The sequence below is a fragment of the Bactrocera oleae genome, chromosome 5 (genome assembly GCF_042242935.1).
Source record: "Bactrocera oleae isolate idBacOlea1 chromosome 5, idBacOlea1, whole genome shotgun sequence".
Classification (NCBI taxonomy): domain Eukaryota; kingdom Metazoa; phylum Arthropoda; class Insecta; order Diptera; family Tephritidae; genus Bactrocera; species Bactrocera oleae.
In genome coordinates this window covers 12,749,132-12,767,810 of record NC_091539.1, presented here as the reverse complement: position 1 = coordinate 12,767,810, position 18,679 = coordinate 12,749,132, and the positions used below count along the sequence as shown (strand labels likewise).

The window sequence follows — 18,679 nt, the reverse complement described above, 5'->3', positions numbered from 1 at the left end:
GTGGATTAAATAAATTTTCGCTACAATTACGGCGAATGGACATATTTTATAAGCTTAAGTCTTGTTGTTTATAAATTCTCTACAAAAAGATGGTATTTATAAGTTTAAGTTAGCTTATAAATTTATTTTCTATTTGCATACCGCAAATAACAAAAAACTTGAAATTAACTTGAAACATATAACTGTTTTTTTAATTAGGAAACGTGCTGTTTATTTACATAATATTTTTTGATTATTTAATTACACCTGTTATTAATATCTCTACGCTTATAAATGTAATTTTATTTAAATTACATTTTTATATTTATATAATTTTTTATAAAATACTATATATTAGTATGGCCTAACTATTTATAAATAATTATTTATGAATGAATTATTTTTATTTCGTTCTTTACACAGTTCATATTCTATTAACATGTAATGTGAATATGATATTAATTTCTTGTAAATTTTTGTAAATGTTTTGCCACAATTGTTGAATAAAATTATTGTGAAAATCAAAAGTGGTAAATTTATTGATGTTTTGATAAAAGAAAATCAACAATTTTTCATTGCATAATATTATGTATGTATGTATGTTAAATTCTTTTGAAACTATTTGCAACCAAAGGTGACTCAAATTGCTGTAGGCCTCAGTGCTATGAAAAACATGTTTCTATTGTTCTAGCCAAAATGGCCGAGAATAAAAATTTATCTTAAGTGCTGGAAAGAACAAGATGAGCAAACAAACCACAACCACTATAAGGCAACAACAACAGCGAACGAGCACGAACAAAGCCAACAAACCAAGCACCGGTGCAGGTAAAGGAGATTCAGGAGCTAAACACAAGTGCAGCGGCGCTCAGCAGGCGAAATCTACTGCGGCCGGCGCTGACAAAGCGAGTCCCACAAAGACTCTCTCGAGCAAGCTCAGCTGCTTGGATTCAGAGGAGTCGCAATGAGCATCTACCGGAGGGGCTCGCAAAAGGAGAAAGAAGAGGGGGGCAGAGGGGCAACAATGCTAAGGCGACCACTCCGCCCCGAAAGGGACAACGCAGACATGCGGATGCTCTCAAAGGCATCCAGATGGCTGTGCTGCCTCTAAACTACCCGGCGGAGACGCTGAGGTCGGAGGAGCTTACCGTGCTCAAAGACCTACTCATGGAGGAAGTATTCAAAGGGTCCGGATACCCAGTCTCCTTCTATAGAGTATATTTGAAAGGAGGCATGCTGCAACTTGCCTGCAAGGATGAGAGGTCTGCTAGCTGGCTGAGGGAGATCGTTCCCAAGCTGGAATGGCCCTATCCTCTGCGCAAAGAAGAGAGACGAAACTCCGCCCATGCACATGTACAGGTATTATTCTCCAGGTGCGCAGGCAAGGCGTACAAGTTACTCTCGGGCTCATCAAGAACCAGAACGAGGACATCAGAACATCGGTCTGGCGAGTTGTGAGTAGCAAGGTCAATGATTCAGGGTAGAGGCTCAACCTCTGCATAGACGACAAATCGTATAAATTCGTCTGGAGGGAGAGCTTCCGTCTGAACTATAGGTTCAGCTCGGTGGTCATGAGGCCATACAAGCCTAAATCGACCACCGATACAGAATAAAAAAATCCTGGTGGATGAGGTTGCTACTCAACCCGGCGCTAGCACGTCAAAGCAGGCGGCAACTGCTGAGACCATGGTGAAGGTCCATACCGAGAAGATGGGCGCACAAGGGGGGGTGCTACCCTCCCCGTAAGAGCTTCTGGAGGGACTCACGGTTCTAGCGGGTGGCAACGCGGACGTCGGTGTGAATGTGGACCAGTTCTTCATTGAACCGATCCTGTAGTGAGGTCAGATGCCTCGAAATGGATTCGAACAAGGTAATCTGGGATCTTTCTAGTGAGAGACCTAGAACCTGCGTAGTAGTTAGGAACGATATTGATTTCTTTTGTATTTCAGAGTTCCCAACACAGGACCTGGTCGTTGTACAGGCAAAGGGCAAGAAGGAGCGGACTTTGTCCTGGCAGTGGCCTACTTTCCGAGGGAGACACCGACAGCACCCTCAGAGGCAGTCGGCAACCTGCTGGGGTACAGCAGAGGGAATGACCTGCCCCTCGTCCAAGGATGCGACGCCAACGCCCACCACACGGACTGTAACACACGGGGTGAGACTCTCATTGAATTTATACTCTGTAAGGACGTAAGCATTGCAAACGTGGGGTGCGAAGCCAAAGCAGCAAAGAGATATCACCGAGTTCTAGTCACCTACGCAAGGTATAAGATAAGTCTTATTTTTTTTAATAACCAGAAACATAAAAAAAAAGTTTTTTTACTTCGACAAAATATTGCTTAACAATTTTATCATTACAGCTGTTCCAAAATAAAAATTCTTCATATATTATATAATATTTTTTTGTTAAGCTTTCATTAAAAGTAGTAAGCTGGTTGAATATTCTCATGGGACTTTTAAGTTTATCAGTAATATTTGTATAAATATACACATACTTTCAATTAATAACAATACTACTAAGATGATATACAACTTAAAATCAAATTCTCAAATAACTTAATGTGTTTACGGGCATAATAAATATAATATAATATTTTGGAAGTACTACGATATTTTAATCACTCGGGAAGGATATGCTTTTATCGTTTAGTAAGGCGTGAACGTCAATCAAATAATCTATCAAAGTTTAAATAAACCGGTAAATACATATATATATATATATATGTATATACATATATACATACAAATACCACTACGCATATAAAATATTAAAAAATTACGCGCATTTAAATAAGGACGCAATTTCTTTTAAGTTTTAAATTCTCTTTTACTAATGTTAGACTTCCATGCCATCGTCAGAATGTTTCCCATCTTTATTCAGTTTTATTTCAGATACGAGATTTGTTTTTTCGGTGCGTGTATGCCACACCAGCACATCACGGCAATTATTCGCTAAAGGTTGTAGTTGTTCTCTTGTTGTTATGTGCCTTAATATTTCACTTTCTTGGTAGCCGCGCTCCACTTCGTAAGCAAATTGCGCTTGGGGATATTTGAATAACAAATCAGTACTAATGGCGAATGCAGCCATATCTATAGGAAACGGTCTCTCCGGTCGCCACGCGGCATTAAAGTCAATTACCTGCGTATTTTCGGCGTTAAGTATAGGTTTTTCCACCATAAGTCCACCTACTAACCCCACTGGCCATATGCCAACACGACCTGGTTCGATTTTGGTCATTTCCACAAACAGCTCAACACTGTAAGAGTTGTCGTCATCCATAAAAAATATCACACTATGCTCCGCAGGATCCACATTTGTCCGTATCCAACTAAGCGCTAAATTTCGTTGTTCCACTCCACGTGGCTTCAGCCAGTTCGGATCTTTATTTTTCAATTTATAATTAACGGGTGTTTTAATGTTGAGTTGGGTTGAACGTTCTGTTAAACCCGCTCGCATCAACAGGTTGCGCACTACTTTCGTCGTTGTATTGGAATCTTCAATTAAAATCCAATGTAAATTAGGCATAAGCATGAATATATGTGACAATCTGCATAGATAAAACAAGAAAGGTATGATATTGTTGGTAAATATTTGTGATTAATTAGCAAAGTACATATTTACCTTGTTAGTTCGGCCTTTTGCGATGGCCGAGTGTATGTTGGTGTTATTGCATAAATTTTTGGTAAAGCGTTCTCCGTTTGTTTAGCATAAATAGCCTGCAAAAATTCCGGACCCTGGCAAGTACGCTTCCCATTCCGATGTACTAAAAGCAAGACCACTAGAAACACAATAATAAGTACGAGCACTTGTCGTGGACGGATACGCATTTCAGACATGGCGAAACAATTTAAAAAGGTATACAACTATATTTTATTGCTGCAAAAGTATATAGTTTTGAGGTATGATATATGGAAAACACCGTGCATAAAAATTAACAAATAATGGTGATTTTACAACTATTAAAACTCGAATGCACTACATTCTAATTGGGAACACTTTGTTTATTTTAAGAGACCAAGTAAACGTAAGACTGGGCTATCATGCGTATGTAATTCACAGTTCTATATTTGTTTATTTTATTTGTATTTATTGTGAATTAATTAATAATAATTGTTGCCGAAAAGTTGTCATTTTGATGGACTTGTAATTGTTAATATGGACATTTATTGTGTCCTTTTGGAAATATTTGATCAAACAGTCTAATATCAAGATCAACAAAGTTATAGATTTCCAAAGATGTGAAAGAATTGCCGCTTTTCACACTGTGTCAATTGTTGGTGCAATTGACAATTTATAAAAATTTATATATTGTGACGAACACGGATAATAGAACAAAATCAAATCGACGATAAATTGACAGAAGCAACTAGACAGCGAATTCGTAGTTGCCAGAATGTTCGAGAGGCGAAGTTTTGTTAAAGATCTACTATTTAAGGGCTGCCGGACTGTGCAGCACACACAGTGCAACTTAGAGTGTTGTCAGGGATTATCTTTGGTGTCGTCGTGTTAAGAGCAATTGAGAGAGGTAAGAATAAAGTTGTAAGCTCGAATAACGAGCAATAACCGTTAAGTTGTTGAAATTAGAAATTAAGATAAGTGTATAGCTATTAAATTTGGACTTTTATTTAAGAATCCAGTGATCGAACTCAAGAGTGAGTTACAAAGTAGGCGATTTATCCAGAAATCAGTTACAATATTATATTGGCTGTGTGCCAAATGGTAATATTTTATCTGTGTTGAGTTGGGGTAAAAAACTCCCTATGGTATAAACAATTTACTGTGCTAAATGGAAAGTAAAATTTTGAATGTTTGCTTTGTTATTTAAATTATTAAATATATTTGTAAAATGAATTAAATGAAATGCAAATACTTTGCTTGCTAATAACATTATTAATGAAATTAGAAAAAATTCATTAATTTGAAGATTTGTTATTAATTGAGAATTTTAGTCAACATGCTAAGCTACCACGACGTTTCTTCTTGCATTCGGTACACATATGTATGTACATACATAATTATACCTTCGTATATGCATACATAAATATATTTACATTAAGATCTTTTAATCAACTACAAAAATATTATTTTTAGTTAATTCTTTTAACTTAATTTTAGTTTGGAACGTTTTGCTAAATAATAAAAATTCAAAATGAGTAAAGAACTTTCCTTATTTAGAGTATCGTTTCTGTATTGAATAAAATTAATAATGAAATAAACAAATGAATAATTACGAATTAATTACATATTTCTTAACATACCTGTTATGTATGCAGCGATTCTTTTAAATTCGTTCATTCCTGAATGCGGTTCTGTATTTATATTTATAAGTTGTCAAAATTTTACCTGGCTCGGCAACTGATAAAATTTTGACATTCGGATTCACAACGAAAAACGTCAAAATTTCCCATTTATTGTGAAAGTTTTCATTTTTCTAGCGACTTTTTTTATTACCTCCTAATGATTTTCACTTTTTAGTTTGAATTTTACCTAAGCAAAGGGCAGAGAAAGGGGCAAAAAACGTACCTTAACTTTCAAATAAAAATACTGTTTCTGTTTTTAATTTTAGTCTTTCATTTATTCATTTATACCGTACTGCTTTTTCACTTCGAAATTAATGATCTAATCATTACGATGCATGCATGTATGTATGTATGTTAATATTTTATGATTAGTATAAAAGATTACATACAACAACAATAATTTCTCAATTACAGATAATGTTATATAAGAACATTTTCAATTTAATTTAATTTTTTGTTTGAATTTTTTGGCAGTTGCGGAAAATGCTTTGTGTTTGATTTAGTTCAATCAGTTATACATATACATACATAAATCGTATTAATACAACATACTTTTTCGGCAAAAAGATTATTTTAATTTTCAATATTCAAAATACGGTTTTGTACAAACTCAACTTGGAAACTTTATGTACGTAGGTAAATACGATATTTTCTTAAATTCTTTTGTTTAATGTGGAAATAATTTTTTCGGCAAATATTGTATGTTTTGTATTTTCATTATATTAATTTACATATATGTGTATTTATTAATTTATAGTTGGGCATATCTTTATATAAATATTTGTATTTTTTTTATTTAATAATATTTTTTTTTTTGTAAAAAGCTCTGTAAAAGGCGCTTGAGTATAGGATAAGGTGCAAATTAGTGTTGAATAATTGAATGCAATGTAAAGAAAAATCAAAAATAATTTTTTTGTAATAAATGCATACGTTTTTATTTATTTTTAGGTTTCCACTTGCATTACATACTTATATTTATTTATTTCCATTGTATAATATAATAGAAAAAAGTCTTAAAACTACTAAATAAATTTACTTTTGTTGTAAACTCATTTTTTATACATACGTATTTTGATTTAAACTAAGCCATTAATACTATACAAATACAAATTCACTTTTTAAATACTAAATTAAAAATTAATTTACATGTTAAGGGTTTATGATTGTAAACGAATTATTATTTTACCTTATTTAAATATATTTTATGCGCTGAAGCAAGAATATATTCTGAAAATGCATAAATAAAATCACAAAATGGAAAGATCATCAAACGAAAATTAGTAATAACTACATCTTTGTTTAATCTCTTTATTGTAATTTATCTAAGTTAATTGTTTATTGAATTTATATCCAAATCAAGTTGTTTTTTTTAATTTTTAGATAAAATATTTTTTTACCAAATGTCATGCTAAATTCAATTTTTTTAATTAGTTATTTTTAATTTTTAACACCAAAATCTCTTACTTTTGTCAATGGTTGAGCATATTTCTTAATTTGTTTAAGCTACGTTCACACTTTGACATTTTAGCATTTTCACATTTTTATATCTTTGGCGAAAACTTCTGAGCAATGAATCTTTGTTTAATGTTCCGTTCTTATATGAAATATATAAAATTTTTTCTCTTTTTTATACACAAGCCACATTTGACATACAGTTACCTATACATACGTTATTATAATTAATGACGCATACTTTTCTTAAATAGTAAATGAGTTATTTAATAAAATATGGAATCTGTGCCCTCGTTAAAAGTGTGTAAAAAATAATGTTAATGTTTTAAGATGCTATTAATTTAATTATTATAAATATTGTTGATTAAAAAAAAAATGAAATCAACAAAACATATAAATGGTTATTACAAAGCTTGTATAATGAATTTCGCTGAATTATGAACACATATCTTAAATGAACATGATAATACTAAATTTTGTAGATGTAATTTTTGTAAAGGTGTTTTTTTTATCGAAATATATTGTTCTAAGCAAACATACATTTTTTATTTAATATCTTAGTTATTATTAAAAAATTCATAAAGTAATTTATTAATGAACTAAATAATAATTCGAAATAGATTTTCATAAAAATCGTTAAGTATGAGAAAAGAAAACAAAATTATTAGTATTTTTTATTTCTAAAATAAATTGAATTAATTTGCTCGAATTGCTTTACAATTTTCACAAGGTATGCCGTTTTAAACTCATATATTATAAATTATTTCCCTTATTATGTGTTTGCAGTTACGATTTTTCTTACACAGCTTTTAATAGTCTTACGGTATTTGTTTTTAAGTACAATTTTTTTCACCAACTAAACGCTCTGAAAAAGTAAAAAATCAAAATATCTGAACTGAATTTAGTTTAAATCGAATATTATTTGCATAATGTTTAACCTATATTAAAGCCTAGTCTAAATATTAGTGCCATACACACTTTGTTTTTGTATACATTAGCACTTAATAACAGCAAATTATTCTTAACTACTATTAATTATTAATATTTGTTGTTACATTCCAATTACAATATATATATTAATATATAATATATATAAAAATGCTATGTTTTGTTTTCTTTTTAAGGCAGAAATGAATGGATTTAACTGTTACGCAGGTCAAGTAAAGCATACACTTAAAATATTACGAATGTAAAAGATTACTAGAAAGCTTTTGGGCTTATATATGGTTCATAAAGTGTTTAGAAAATAGCTTAGAAATATTTGAAAAATAACAAAAATAAAAGAAAATACTATTTTTAAGGAAATAAATGTTTTATGGAATTTTTGTTGCTTTTTTACACTTGAAATCGACTTTTACTATTTTTCATGTAATTAACTGTATATGGTAATACGTATGTTTTTAAGCTTATGTTGTTAGGCAAATAAATGCCTATTTGTTGTAATTGTAAATAGCGGAAACATATAAAAGCTGTAATATTTTTTTAAGTTTTATAAAATGAAGCATATTTTTAATTTAATAATATTTTTTACAACTGATCTGTAAATGCGATTTCAGCGCATTTTGTTGTAGTTTATATATTTTTGGTTGTCATATTTGTTCGTATCCATTCCAGTAATAAGCATTATTTTGTTCGCCACCAGTGTTGCAACGTCGCTATGCATTTACATTTAACATGCACACAGAACAGAAAATTTGTGGTTCAACATATGCGTCTTGTCTGTTGTTTTTTTGTTTTATAAATTTTAATGCTTGATTTCAACGTTTCCAGCTAATTTGTTCGTTTTGTGTGATTTCATTTAGTCTTTAGAATTCTTCCAATTTTATTCACACAGCTGAGTTTTTGCCAAGTATTTCGCCACTGCGCGAGTGCACAAATTGTCCATCGAATTCGACGGTGGAATTTTGTTTCACGCTACCAGTTGGTGTCTGCAAAGGCTGCTTTTCGTCTCTGTTAAATGAAGATGCGTGCATAAGTAAATTTGTTAAAATATAATATTTTTTTATTTGAAAATACGAAATTGCCAGTAAATTGTTAGTGAAGCGTCAAAAAGTGAGGAACAAAAAGAAAAACCAAACATTTTCGATGATCAATCACTAACTTACATAAGTAGTTCGCTACATGTTTTCCAATATGTTTTTTTCTATCGATTTTTAACAAGAATATCATAAAACTCTAAAAAATCATCTTTTCCTAAGGAACTACGCTCTTGGCGGTAACGCTACTAAGAGTTATTTATCGATTGTTAATAACAATTTCAGGCTAACTCTAAAACGTTTTTTTAGGGAATAGTTTTTCAAAGTTTAATTAATTTTTTTAAGAAGGGAATTAAACTAAAAATGTTATTAGTTCAATACATATTGTGGTAAATATTAAAGAATTAAGGCTTAAAAGAAAAATGTACTTGAAAAGTCCAAAGCATTGAAAATTTAAAAATATTTCATAACTGTGCTGGTAATTTCATACATACAATTGGTTTTTTAGCGCTACGAAAAATATAGGAAAATAATACATTAAGAGAAAATAGGTGAAGAGGTTTGAACACCTCTCAAAATATAGGATAATAATATATTGATAGAAAATAGGTGCAGAGGCTTAAACATCGTTCAAAAATGAGTAGAACTCTCAAGAAAGTCTAGGCACCACAAATGTGGAATGTGCCCCTATTGAGTCCATCAATTATTGTAAAGCAGTCTAGTTTTTAAAATGTGGCAACTGCTGAGTTAATTTTAAGGTTTGACCATTACGAAAACAAGCAACATTGTAAGTAATAAAAATATTAATTTAAATGTATGAAATTCTTATTGGTGTTTACTAATAGTAATAACTTAGTCTCAATAAGCTGTTTTTATTACTGTTTGAAAACGATTTTGACCACTCTATAAGCAAGTTTGAAGTTTTATATTGAACTGAACAGCTACGGTTGTTGTTATTGTATCGACACAAAATAATCCCCAAAAAAAGTAAGACAGCTGCCGAGTTGAGTCGGTTACATAGAGTCGAATGTTGTAGCATTGTTCGGCGGAATTTTATAGAATAATGCCATATTTATCTTATTTAGCTAAATTTTTCTTATCGTAATTAAAGCAAAAAACAATAGCTTAGTCTGAACGAAGAATAAACTGTAGAGTACACCAGGTCGTATGAGTGATTTAGCAATTACTTATAAATAACAAATGCAATAATTATGAAATATTTTTAAGACAATAAATTCAGTAATTACTTACATTATGTATGTATGTATATGTAAGTAATAATTTATAAAATACATACAATTATATAGCAAACACACATGCGTAACATTAAAGGTTAGTATGCAAAATGATTTTCAATTACGAATATTAAATTTTTTACTTTGGTGATACGTACAATGGCGATGTCATTGGTGATCCACCGAGTTTAACTGGTGGCGGTAATGGTAGCGGTGATGGTGGAGGTTCCTTAACCAACTGCCCACTGTAATTAGGTAGCGGGAAATGCCAACCGTAAAGACTGCTTGGTTAAATGTTTCACGTGTTTTTTGTTGTTTTTATTTTATTTTTTGGTTTGGGTGAATTTGATAGAATGAGGAGCGCGAGGAAGTACGACAGAGAGAGTGAGTGAGGAGCATGAAGATGGATATGATTAATGGCGAGGGGAAGGTAGCGGTGAGGATGGTACACACAAATAGCAAATACAAAAATTGTTGTTGTACAAATATAAATACCATAGATATGTTTCGATAACATTGTTTGGCAAGTGATTATGAGAAGATTGTAAGTAGCTGAATGTTTGATTGCATACTTGCTGCTTAAGCAACGGTACTCGTAACGTTATATGTTTACAGTTAGTCCAATTAAAAGCACATTGCTGTGGGTTACTTACAAACCACATAACAGTAGTATAAACACATATGCACGTACACAGATATACATATATACATACACATATATAAGTAATGGATAGATAACGTGATTAATTACAATAAATGAGCGTATAAATACTTTGTGCGGGAGAGACACATACTAAAAATCCATGTAGTATCGACACTTTCTGCTTTGCTTTGTATGTGGGTTAATTTGGTGGGATTAACGGTGGGGAGTGCGTGGTTTAGGTTAGGTGTAAATAATATTGCACTAAAAATATAAGGCTGCACGTACACATTTATATTGACATTTAAAGGAAATGAAATGTGAAATTAAGGCACAATTTGAATAGCGTGATTAAAAATGCAAATGAAATTAATGCGAGTTATACGAAAACCAATGAATTGCGATTGAGCAGAAATGATTTTGGCCTAGCAAACACCCAAGCGTACTCAAGATCCATCTGCGTGCCGCGTGAATTCGCACTGAGCCGGTGTGGGTTTGTTTTCGTAAAGAGAAAAACACAAACAACAAGAAAAAATAACAATTTTGTTTTTGTTTGTGCAAAATTCAAATAATTGCATGAAAAAGAAGGGCGAAAGAAAAAACTGTAAATTAATTACCGTTTTACTAATTATTTTTTCGTTAATACAAAATTACGTATTTTTAGTGCAATACCATTTTATACATAACGTAATTAAGTTACAATTACAATTTAAGGGACATTTTCTTTAATACACTTACCTGCCCAATTTCGTCTCATCATCAATATCGGATGGCGAACGTTTCGCCCGTCGGCACATAGTAGCCATCACGCCCATTCGTACCGTTACACAGCATAATAGATCGATGATGAAGAGCAGCAGCAACACACCGCCCACAGCTATGCCCACAATGGTGGCGGAGGAGAGCACTTGCCGTTCGGCTACTTGTATGACATCGATGCCTGTTTGAGGAGGGTGAGGAAAAAGCGCAATGTAAGTAAAAATAAGGAACATTGAAAGTTGTGGTGAAAATTGAAAATGCGACACTTATGACTATTTACAATAATATTTTAATGCTTTTGACAGAAAACTATGCATGTAAAAATGTAAAAATAATCTGTTAATATGCACTGTTAAATTTTTTTCGAGTGTACAGCCTCATATCTGTGTACATTTATTTGCGTTTTATGAGTTAAATTTTCGACATTTCAAAAAAAAAATTAATTCAAAATGTTAGCATTTCTAGCTAATAGATAATAAAAATTAATGTGTATTGTAAAATAGTACAGAACATAAAAAAATACATGAAAACGCAATTTAAAAAAGTTAAACAATTTGAATTAATCACCCAATTAAATATATTATGTATGAATTTTTAATAACAAAAAAAAAATCATTTAAATAAACATATTAAATTCGCTAACCATAAAATTTAAATTAACCATTTGAAGTGGTACAAAATGAGTGAATATTAACAGTGTTAAAAAATTAACAATAGTGTATTAAACTCACAGAATAAATATATGAGTAATTAAATAAAATATTAATTTTGAATCTTTAAACAATTATGTAAAAATAAAACTTGGATACACTAAAAAATTTTGAAATAGTATTATATATTAAAAATTAAAATCAACAAAAAAAATTTATAAAAAATATTACAAAAATTTTCTTCTGAATAATTTTTTACGATTTAATTTATTATAAATTAAATTAAATTAAAATGTAACAAGCTATAAAATAGGTAAAAAAAATAATTAGATGAGAACTTTTGTACACTAACAAATATTTTCCGCTGCATATTTTGCAATGCTTTAGTTTATTACAAGTTAAATTCATTTGAACTTGAGTATGCTAAAAAAAAATAAGTAATCGTGAAAAAAAATTGGTTAAATTCTTTTATACAAATACCATATAATATAAAACTAAAATAATATTATACTATAAGTGTAAAAAATTGTGTTAAAAATGTAGAAATGATATTAAAGAATTAAATAAAAATTGATATTGAAATGAATATTTAATACAATATAGAAATACAATATAAATATATATACATTATTAAAATTCATTTCAATATTTATTTTTTTAAATTTTATAATTATTATGTGTTAAAAATTCCATTCAATTTTTTTTTCTACTCTTTTAATATGTTATACCAATTTTCGCGCTTGAATTAATTTTTAAAATAAGATTATTTAATGACTCAAAACACACCAGCCTGAAAAAATGAGTTGTTATTTTGTTTAAGTTTTTGAAAGTGCATATTAAGAAAAACATTTTATAGAATATAATTTTCAGTATAATATTATTGATTGTCACTTTCTCGCAGGCATACATAATTTTCTGTCATTCACAATAATTACAGCTAAACTTAAGAATAAATATTTACATGTCATATTAGTTATTGATACTTATTTTTATTTATGGATATATTTTTCGTTAAATAATAATTGTTATAATTTACATTTTTGTGTGTGTATATGTATTATTTGCTTGTTTGTAAAATAAAATAAACAAAATTAAAAACTGAACTACTAAAATATTCGAAAATCCATAAAAACTAAAATAAGAAATTCGAAGCGAACAAAAAATGGATAAGAACAAAATAGTAATGCACCAATTGCCAGCATAAAAAGCATTCCTTACAACGGTGGGAAATTAACTTGCAGGTTGCGTTCAATGGGTGAGTGAAGGCATGCAAACAAATATTTTCACAAGGGAAATACAGATTTTGTTTTAAGCCATAGATATATAAGATAATAAATATCAAGAAAAAAATTAAAAATAGTAATAACAATATGGAAAAATAAATTTGATATTGTATGCACTTGTAGTATGTATGGTAGGTAAAATTATTCACAACTTATAAAGTTTAGTGTTATATATGTTTGAGGCCAACTGTAAAACTGAAATGAAATTGTTTAAATGGGTGGCATTTATGTACATTTGATTATAATAATTAAATTTAAGCATACAAAGCGTTACATTTTTATATAATACTGTATAAAATAAATTAAAAGTAGGCTGTGGAAAAGATTTATTTAAAAAACCTTTATTGCAAAGACAGACACATTGATGTGGGGAGAACAATAATCGATAAGTGTGTGCGCGAAATATGGGGTATTTTGCAAGAAAGTGTTTTGAGGGTTTGATAAATATTAAAATAAAAGTTAAAAGTGTTATCTGCATTGTGGGTCATGGTTGGGTATAGCTAAAATAACTACTACTAAGAAGTCAGCATTAATTTAGTTGAATATTGCACAAATGAAACTTTAATTGTACAAATGTTTTTTGTTTTTAATATTCATCTAGTTATTACACATAATTTATTGTTAACATTTAAAATTCTTTTCTTAATTATTATTTTTTTTAAATTTTGTTGATGTTTAAATACAGCTGTATGTAAATCACAAGTTATATATTTGTTACCTTTGAACACGTAAGTTCTTGCATTGTTTCTTTGGTGGACTAAGCAGGCGTTTGAAGTGCGAATAGACAACGCGTAATGCAAAGAAACATGTTAAACGTTTATTACATAGATCGTGGTGAGTTTCCGTGCTACCTTATGTTGATGTGATTTAACAGTTATTTGTAGTAAAGTAATGTTTACACGTGGCAATTTATTTTTTATGAAAAACACATGCTTATAACGTTACGAAAACGTAACTAATACGAAACCTTGGCAAAATACGACTTCACGTCATTGACTGGTGCTACATACTTTTCTTATACTCGCACAATAATATTGTGGTGTTTATACAACTTTATATTCTTTTTCTTGCTACCAGTATTTCCTTGATGTAGTCATTAGTGTTTCATATTAACGCTCAACTTTTAAATCCACTTCCTTACTGTTTCGCCTAACAAACACAAATATCTTGCCAGTGATGTAAGTTAATGGCGTTCTAGAGGGCTCCATAGCTTCTTACTACATTTAATGAGTAAATTTTTGACTGATTTGAACGTGCCTATTAACTCGCTCTAAACTTTTTCTTAAATAATTTCAATTTAGCAAGAGTTATTATTAATTTAACTATAATATATTTCATTCGCTAATATTTATACATTATGCAAATTTTATAATTATTTTATATTTTTAGTGTTTTATTTATTATAACTACATATGATTTAGCCAAACGCATAATTTGTAGACAAGTTCACATGTATATTAATATATTTTGCTAGTTAAACACATTCAATATATATAATATCTAACTGGTACTAAAATTATACATACATATATATATATATCTATATATATATATATATAGAATAATATACGTAATACTTACATACTTATTTTAAATGTTGTTGTTTATTTATTTACAAACTGCGTAAATATGGATTTTTATGTGTTTAATAATTTATGAATTAAAATTACATTTAAATTTAATTAATTTTCGTACTTATTAGCACGAATATTTTGGTAAACTTCCGCGAATTATGAATCTTTTTTCCGGAAACTGCACTGCGACATGCGATTTAAGAAAATATGCGCGGTTGTGTAACTCGTTACCATGATAATTTGTTTAAGACATAACTGTCAAGCAAATTTTGTTATGCTCCGTAATTCATCGCTTATTCACCACTATTTTTTATAGAGATTAACATAATAAAACCACTTAAATCTCTATTTTGGCATACTCTATTTGATTCCATAAAAACCTGCCACTCGAAGTCTAAACACAAATGAGGCCAAATACTTAATTTCAACAGCTAACTTTTCTTAATTAAAAGTAGTTTTAATTGATTTATCTGTTACTAAATTTAAATATTAGCTTAATATAGTTTATTGTCCTAAAAACCTATACGATATGCACTACATACATACAAAGGTACGCGAAAACAAGTATTTCTGTATTTATAAATATACCAACGACTAATAGCACACCTGCAAGTTTAAATGTTAATAAATCATAAATAATACTATTTTACACAACAATGCGTTCTATGTTTATTTTTTTTTTACTTTTCTTTCATGAAAATATTATATTATTCACATGAGAAGCCTATTCATTTAAGTTCATTATTTTGCCCATATACTATTTTTAACTTATTGTTGTTATTTAATTTTAACTATTTTCGCCTATATTTATTTATTATTTTATGTTTTTAATTATATTCTTTTATACCATAAATTATTTATTATTTATTTTGAATACTTTACAATTAATTATTTCAAGTATTACATTCCTTTTAGTAATTGTGTTTCACTATGTAAACACCGCATAGTACACAACCGTCCAACTATCGATAGTACGCAGTTGGCAACGAAATATTTATCGACATGCGTAACTACCGTTTAATTTAAATGTTTGTAAACAATGATACTGTCGCTCATTTTATTCTTATTTTGTGGAAAGCATATAGCAATTATATATTTGCTTGGAATATGTGTTTATTAAATTGTAAATTCCTTTCCCCTCTCGGTTAAGTACAAAATCTGTAGTAAATATTAGTAAGTGTTCAGAAAAAAGCAATTCAAAAGTGCACTGTAATATGTTTATCAAAATTTTGAGTTGTTCACAAGATTTATTCGTTGCATGGAAAATGTACACATTCTGTGGGGAATGTTAGCGTTTGTGCGTCTGAAGTATATCGTAGGGATTTCCTGACCTGGTTTTATGAAAATCCGCTTCGTCTGTAAAATGTGGTGACTTAAAACTATTAATTTGCCTTTTATTTAGTATGATATTATTTATACATTTATAATGTATATTATTTGGCAGTGTTAGTCACAATGGAGATTTTGCAGAAATTAATGTTAAAGATTTTTGTTTCTATTAAAGTTGAAAAAGAATTTATTATTTATTAAATAATAACATAATAATTGAAATATTAAAATGGTTCTGCACTTTAAAAATATTATAAAAACTAGTAATATATAAATAAGTAAAAATGATCATAATTTAATGATAATAATAGTTAATAAAAAAAAAGTGTTTCGATTAAAGTTAAGAAAGAATAAATTAATAAAATAATAACTGATTTTTGATTTATAAAATAATAACTGAAAGGTTAAAATGGTTATGTATCTAAAAAAATATAATAAAAAGTGAAAACAAAAACTCGTTTACTCCAATGTTGACCTTTTATTTTATTTTGCAATTACATGCATATATATGTACATAAAAACTATTGCTTGTTTTATTTTAAGTGAAATATGGATTTGTTACATTATATTTTTAAAATTTCCGTCTGCTTTCGGTAAATAAATGCACGCGGTTTAGAGCTTAAGGCATACAAATATTAAAATTAATTAATAACAGTGTAGTGTTTAAGTAAATAACTAGCGTATAACAAGGTTTATTTAAAATTTCACGCTATATGAAGAATAAATTTACTAATATATATATACAAGTGAAGTTTATATTGCCTTATTAAATTTTTTTTAGTTTGTACAATTTTTTTCTTTATTTAAATAACGCAAAATATTTGCTAAAAGGTAACAGTAGAAGCACACATTGTTAAAATATTTAATTTTTTATATTAATTGCACAAATACCAATCATATAATATAATAGCTGTTCATTTCATTTGGCTTTTTTACTTTTTTCTTTTTTTTGTACAATAATGGAATACACATTGAAGCAACATACGCGTAAGTCTTATATGGAAGTGTACGGGTTTTCAATTCGGTTTACATACATAAGTATACATATGTAAGTATGTATGCGTTTAACTACTTTTATTTACAAGTTGTGTTACTTCAATTTCTACCACTACATTACTGCATCTACTCCATTTTTGGCCAGATAAGCGCTTGCCGAGCTCAGTTAACGGCGGTGCTAATCTAATTCACCGTCACTGTGGTCCGCGGCATGTTGCCAACTTTCAGCAGTTGTTGTTGTTGTGGCCACGCGTACGTTGCGAAAGTCGCCAGCGCAATTAGAAGTATGCAATGTTGCCACTTTTGTGCGATAGTCGCTGTGCCACGGATGCTGGTCGCCGCACCGTTATATGGGTTATCTAGAAAAGCACGTGCAAAGGCATTTTCGATTTGTGGTTTGTTTGCGTTTGTTTATATTTTTGTTAAATATTTTTATATATATATTTTTTTTTAATTTTGGGTTAGCGTTTTAATTAAAGGAAAACAGCGTGTTATTATGGTTTTTATTTTTAGTAGGTGTGCGTGAATTCAAGTGGAAGAGAAAAGTAAAGAAAAAACACAAAGTTTAGACAGAGCGACGAAGGAACTGCAAGACAGTGTAGCAAAAATAAACGCAAAAAGTTTTCGATTGTTAATTTTTTAATACTTTTTTATGTGAGTAATGCCATTCCTTTTGTATTTTCTTAGAACACAATGTTTGTTGTAGTATTGTGACTTGATGAGGGGAGTGGGTTAAATGCTTGTAGCTTTTTTGTGCTTTTAAACCGTTAAGTGTATGCAAGAGTATGAGTTTTTAAGCGCTGGCGGTTTGAATGTGTTGGTGTTGGCAAGAAATCCTTTCTTTTGTATGAGAAGTGAGTGTGCGTAAAGCAGTGTTTTGCGGTTGTGGTGCCATCAGCACTACTTTGAGCACTTTTGCCATCGTGTTAATGCGTATTTGTGTGGGAAATATCATTTTTGCGAAATGATACAAGCTTGCTAAACGAGCGAATTACAATAAGTTGCCACAACTTGCGTGGCGTTAAGTTTGTTTGTAGTGTTGTTAAGGCATAATACTTGCAATGCTTAATGGGGTGAGTGTTAGCAATTGTGGTTAGCTTTAGCTTTAATTTTGTATTTAATTTTTAATGTCAAAGGTTGATAGTTTGCGTTTATGATGGCCGTTTTTGTTAGTCCAATGCGTAAAGTTTTCCAATCGCTTTAATTGCAGGCGCTGCGGGATGTGGCTCTAATTAGTATTTATTGTTTTGGTTTTAAATGACACTTGTGATTTAGCATGTTGTTGTTATTTTTACGTTATATGACACTTGTGAGTTTGATATTTGGTTAATTTTGCAGTGTGGTAGTAAATGTTGTTTGAAATTTGCACATTTTTAATTTTTTTTTTATAACAAAACATATAATTTTAATGGCACACGCTAAACACTTATGAAAAAATGGGTGTTTAGTTATAAACACGGTTACACCCATAAAACACGCAGTAATTATATTGCAATAAAAACAAAATA

The 18,679-nt window shown here is 29.8% G+C and overlaps 2 protein-coding genes across 9 annotated transcripts in view; both read right to left on the bottom strand.

The window, feature by feature from the left end:
- Positions 1–445: 445 nt before the first annotated feature.
- Positions 446–4,275, bottom strand: GlcAT-I (Glucuronyltransferase I). The gene is made up of 2 exons (XM_014229867.3): positions 3,599–4,275; positions 446–3,524 (listed from the first exon to the last, which is right to left on the bottom strand). Exons 1-2 carry the CDS (start codon positions 3,811–3,813, stop codon positions 2,813–2,815), a joined length of 927 nt encoding a protein of 308 aa, XP_014085342.2. The 5' UTR covers positions 3,814–4,275; the 3' UTR covers positions 446–2,812.
- A 3,081-nt stretch (positions 4,276–7,356) lies between these two features.
- The window catches only part of Fas2 (fasciclin 2), a 226,722-nt gene continuing 215,399 nt past the window's right edge, over positions 7,357–18,679 (bottom strand). For 2 of the 8 annotated variants that reach the window (XM_036371145.2, XM_070110271.1), the window contains 3 exons: positions 11,319–11,520; positions 10,099–10,185; positions 7,357–8,679 (listed from right to left, as the gene is read on the bottom strand). In XM_036371145.2, coding sequence (XP_036227038.1) covers positions 8,556–8,679; positions 10,099–10,185; positions 11,319–11,520 — 413 coding nt within the window. In that variant the 3' untranslated portion in view covers positions 7,357–8,555. Of the gene's footprint in view, positions 8,680–10,098; positions 10,186–10,672; positions 11,060–11,318; positions 11,521–16,630; positions 17,531–18,679 lie in introns of those variants that run through there. The other 6 variants (XM_036371146.2, XM_036371147.2, XM_014229920.3 and 3 more) reach the window with 6 other exon arrangements.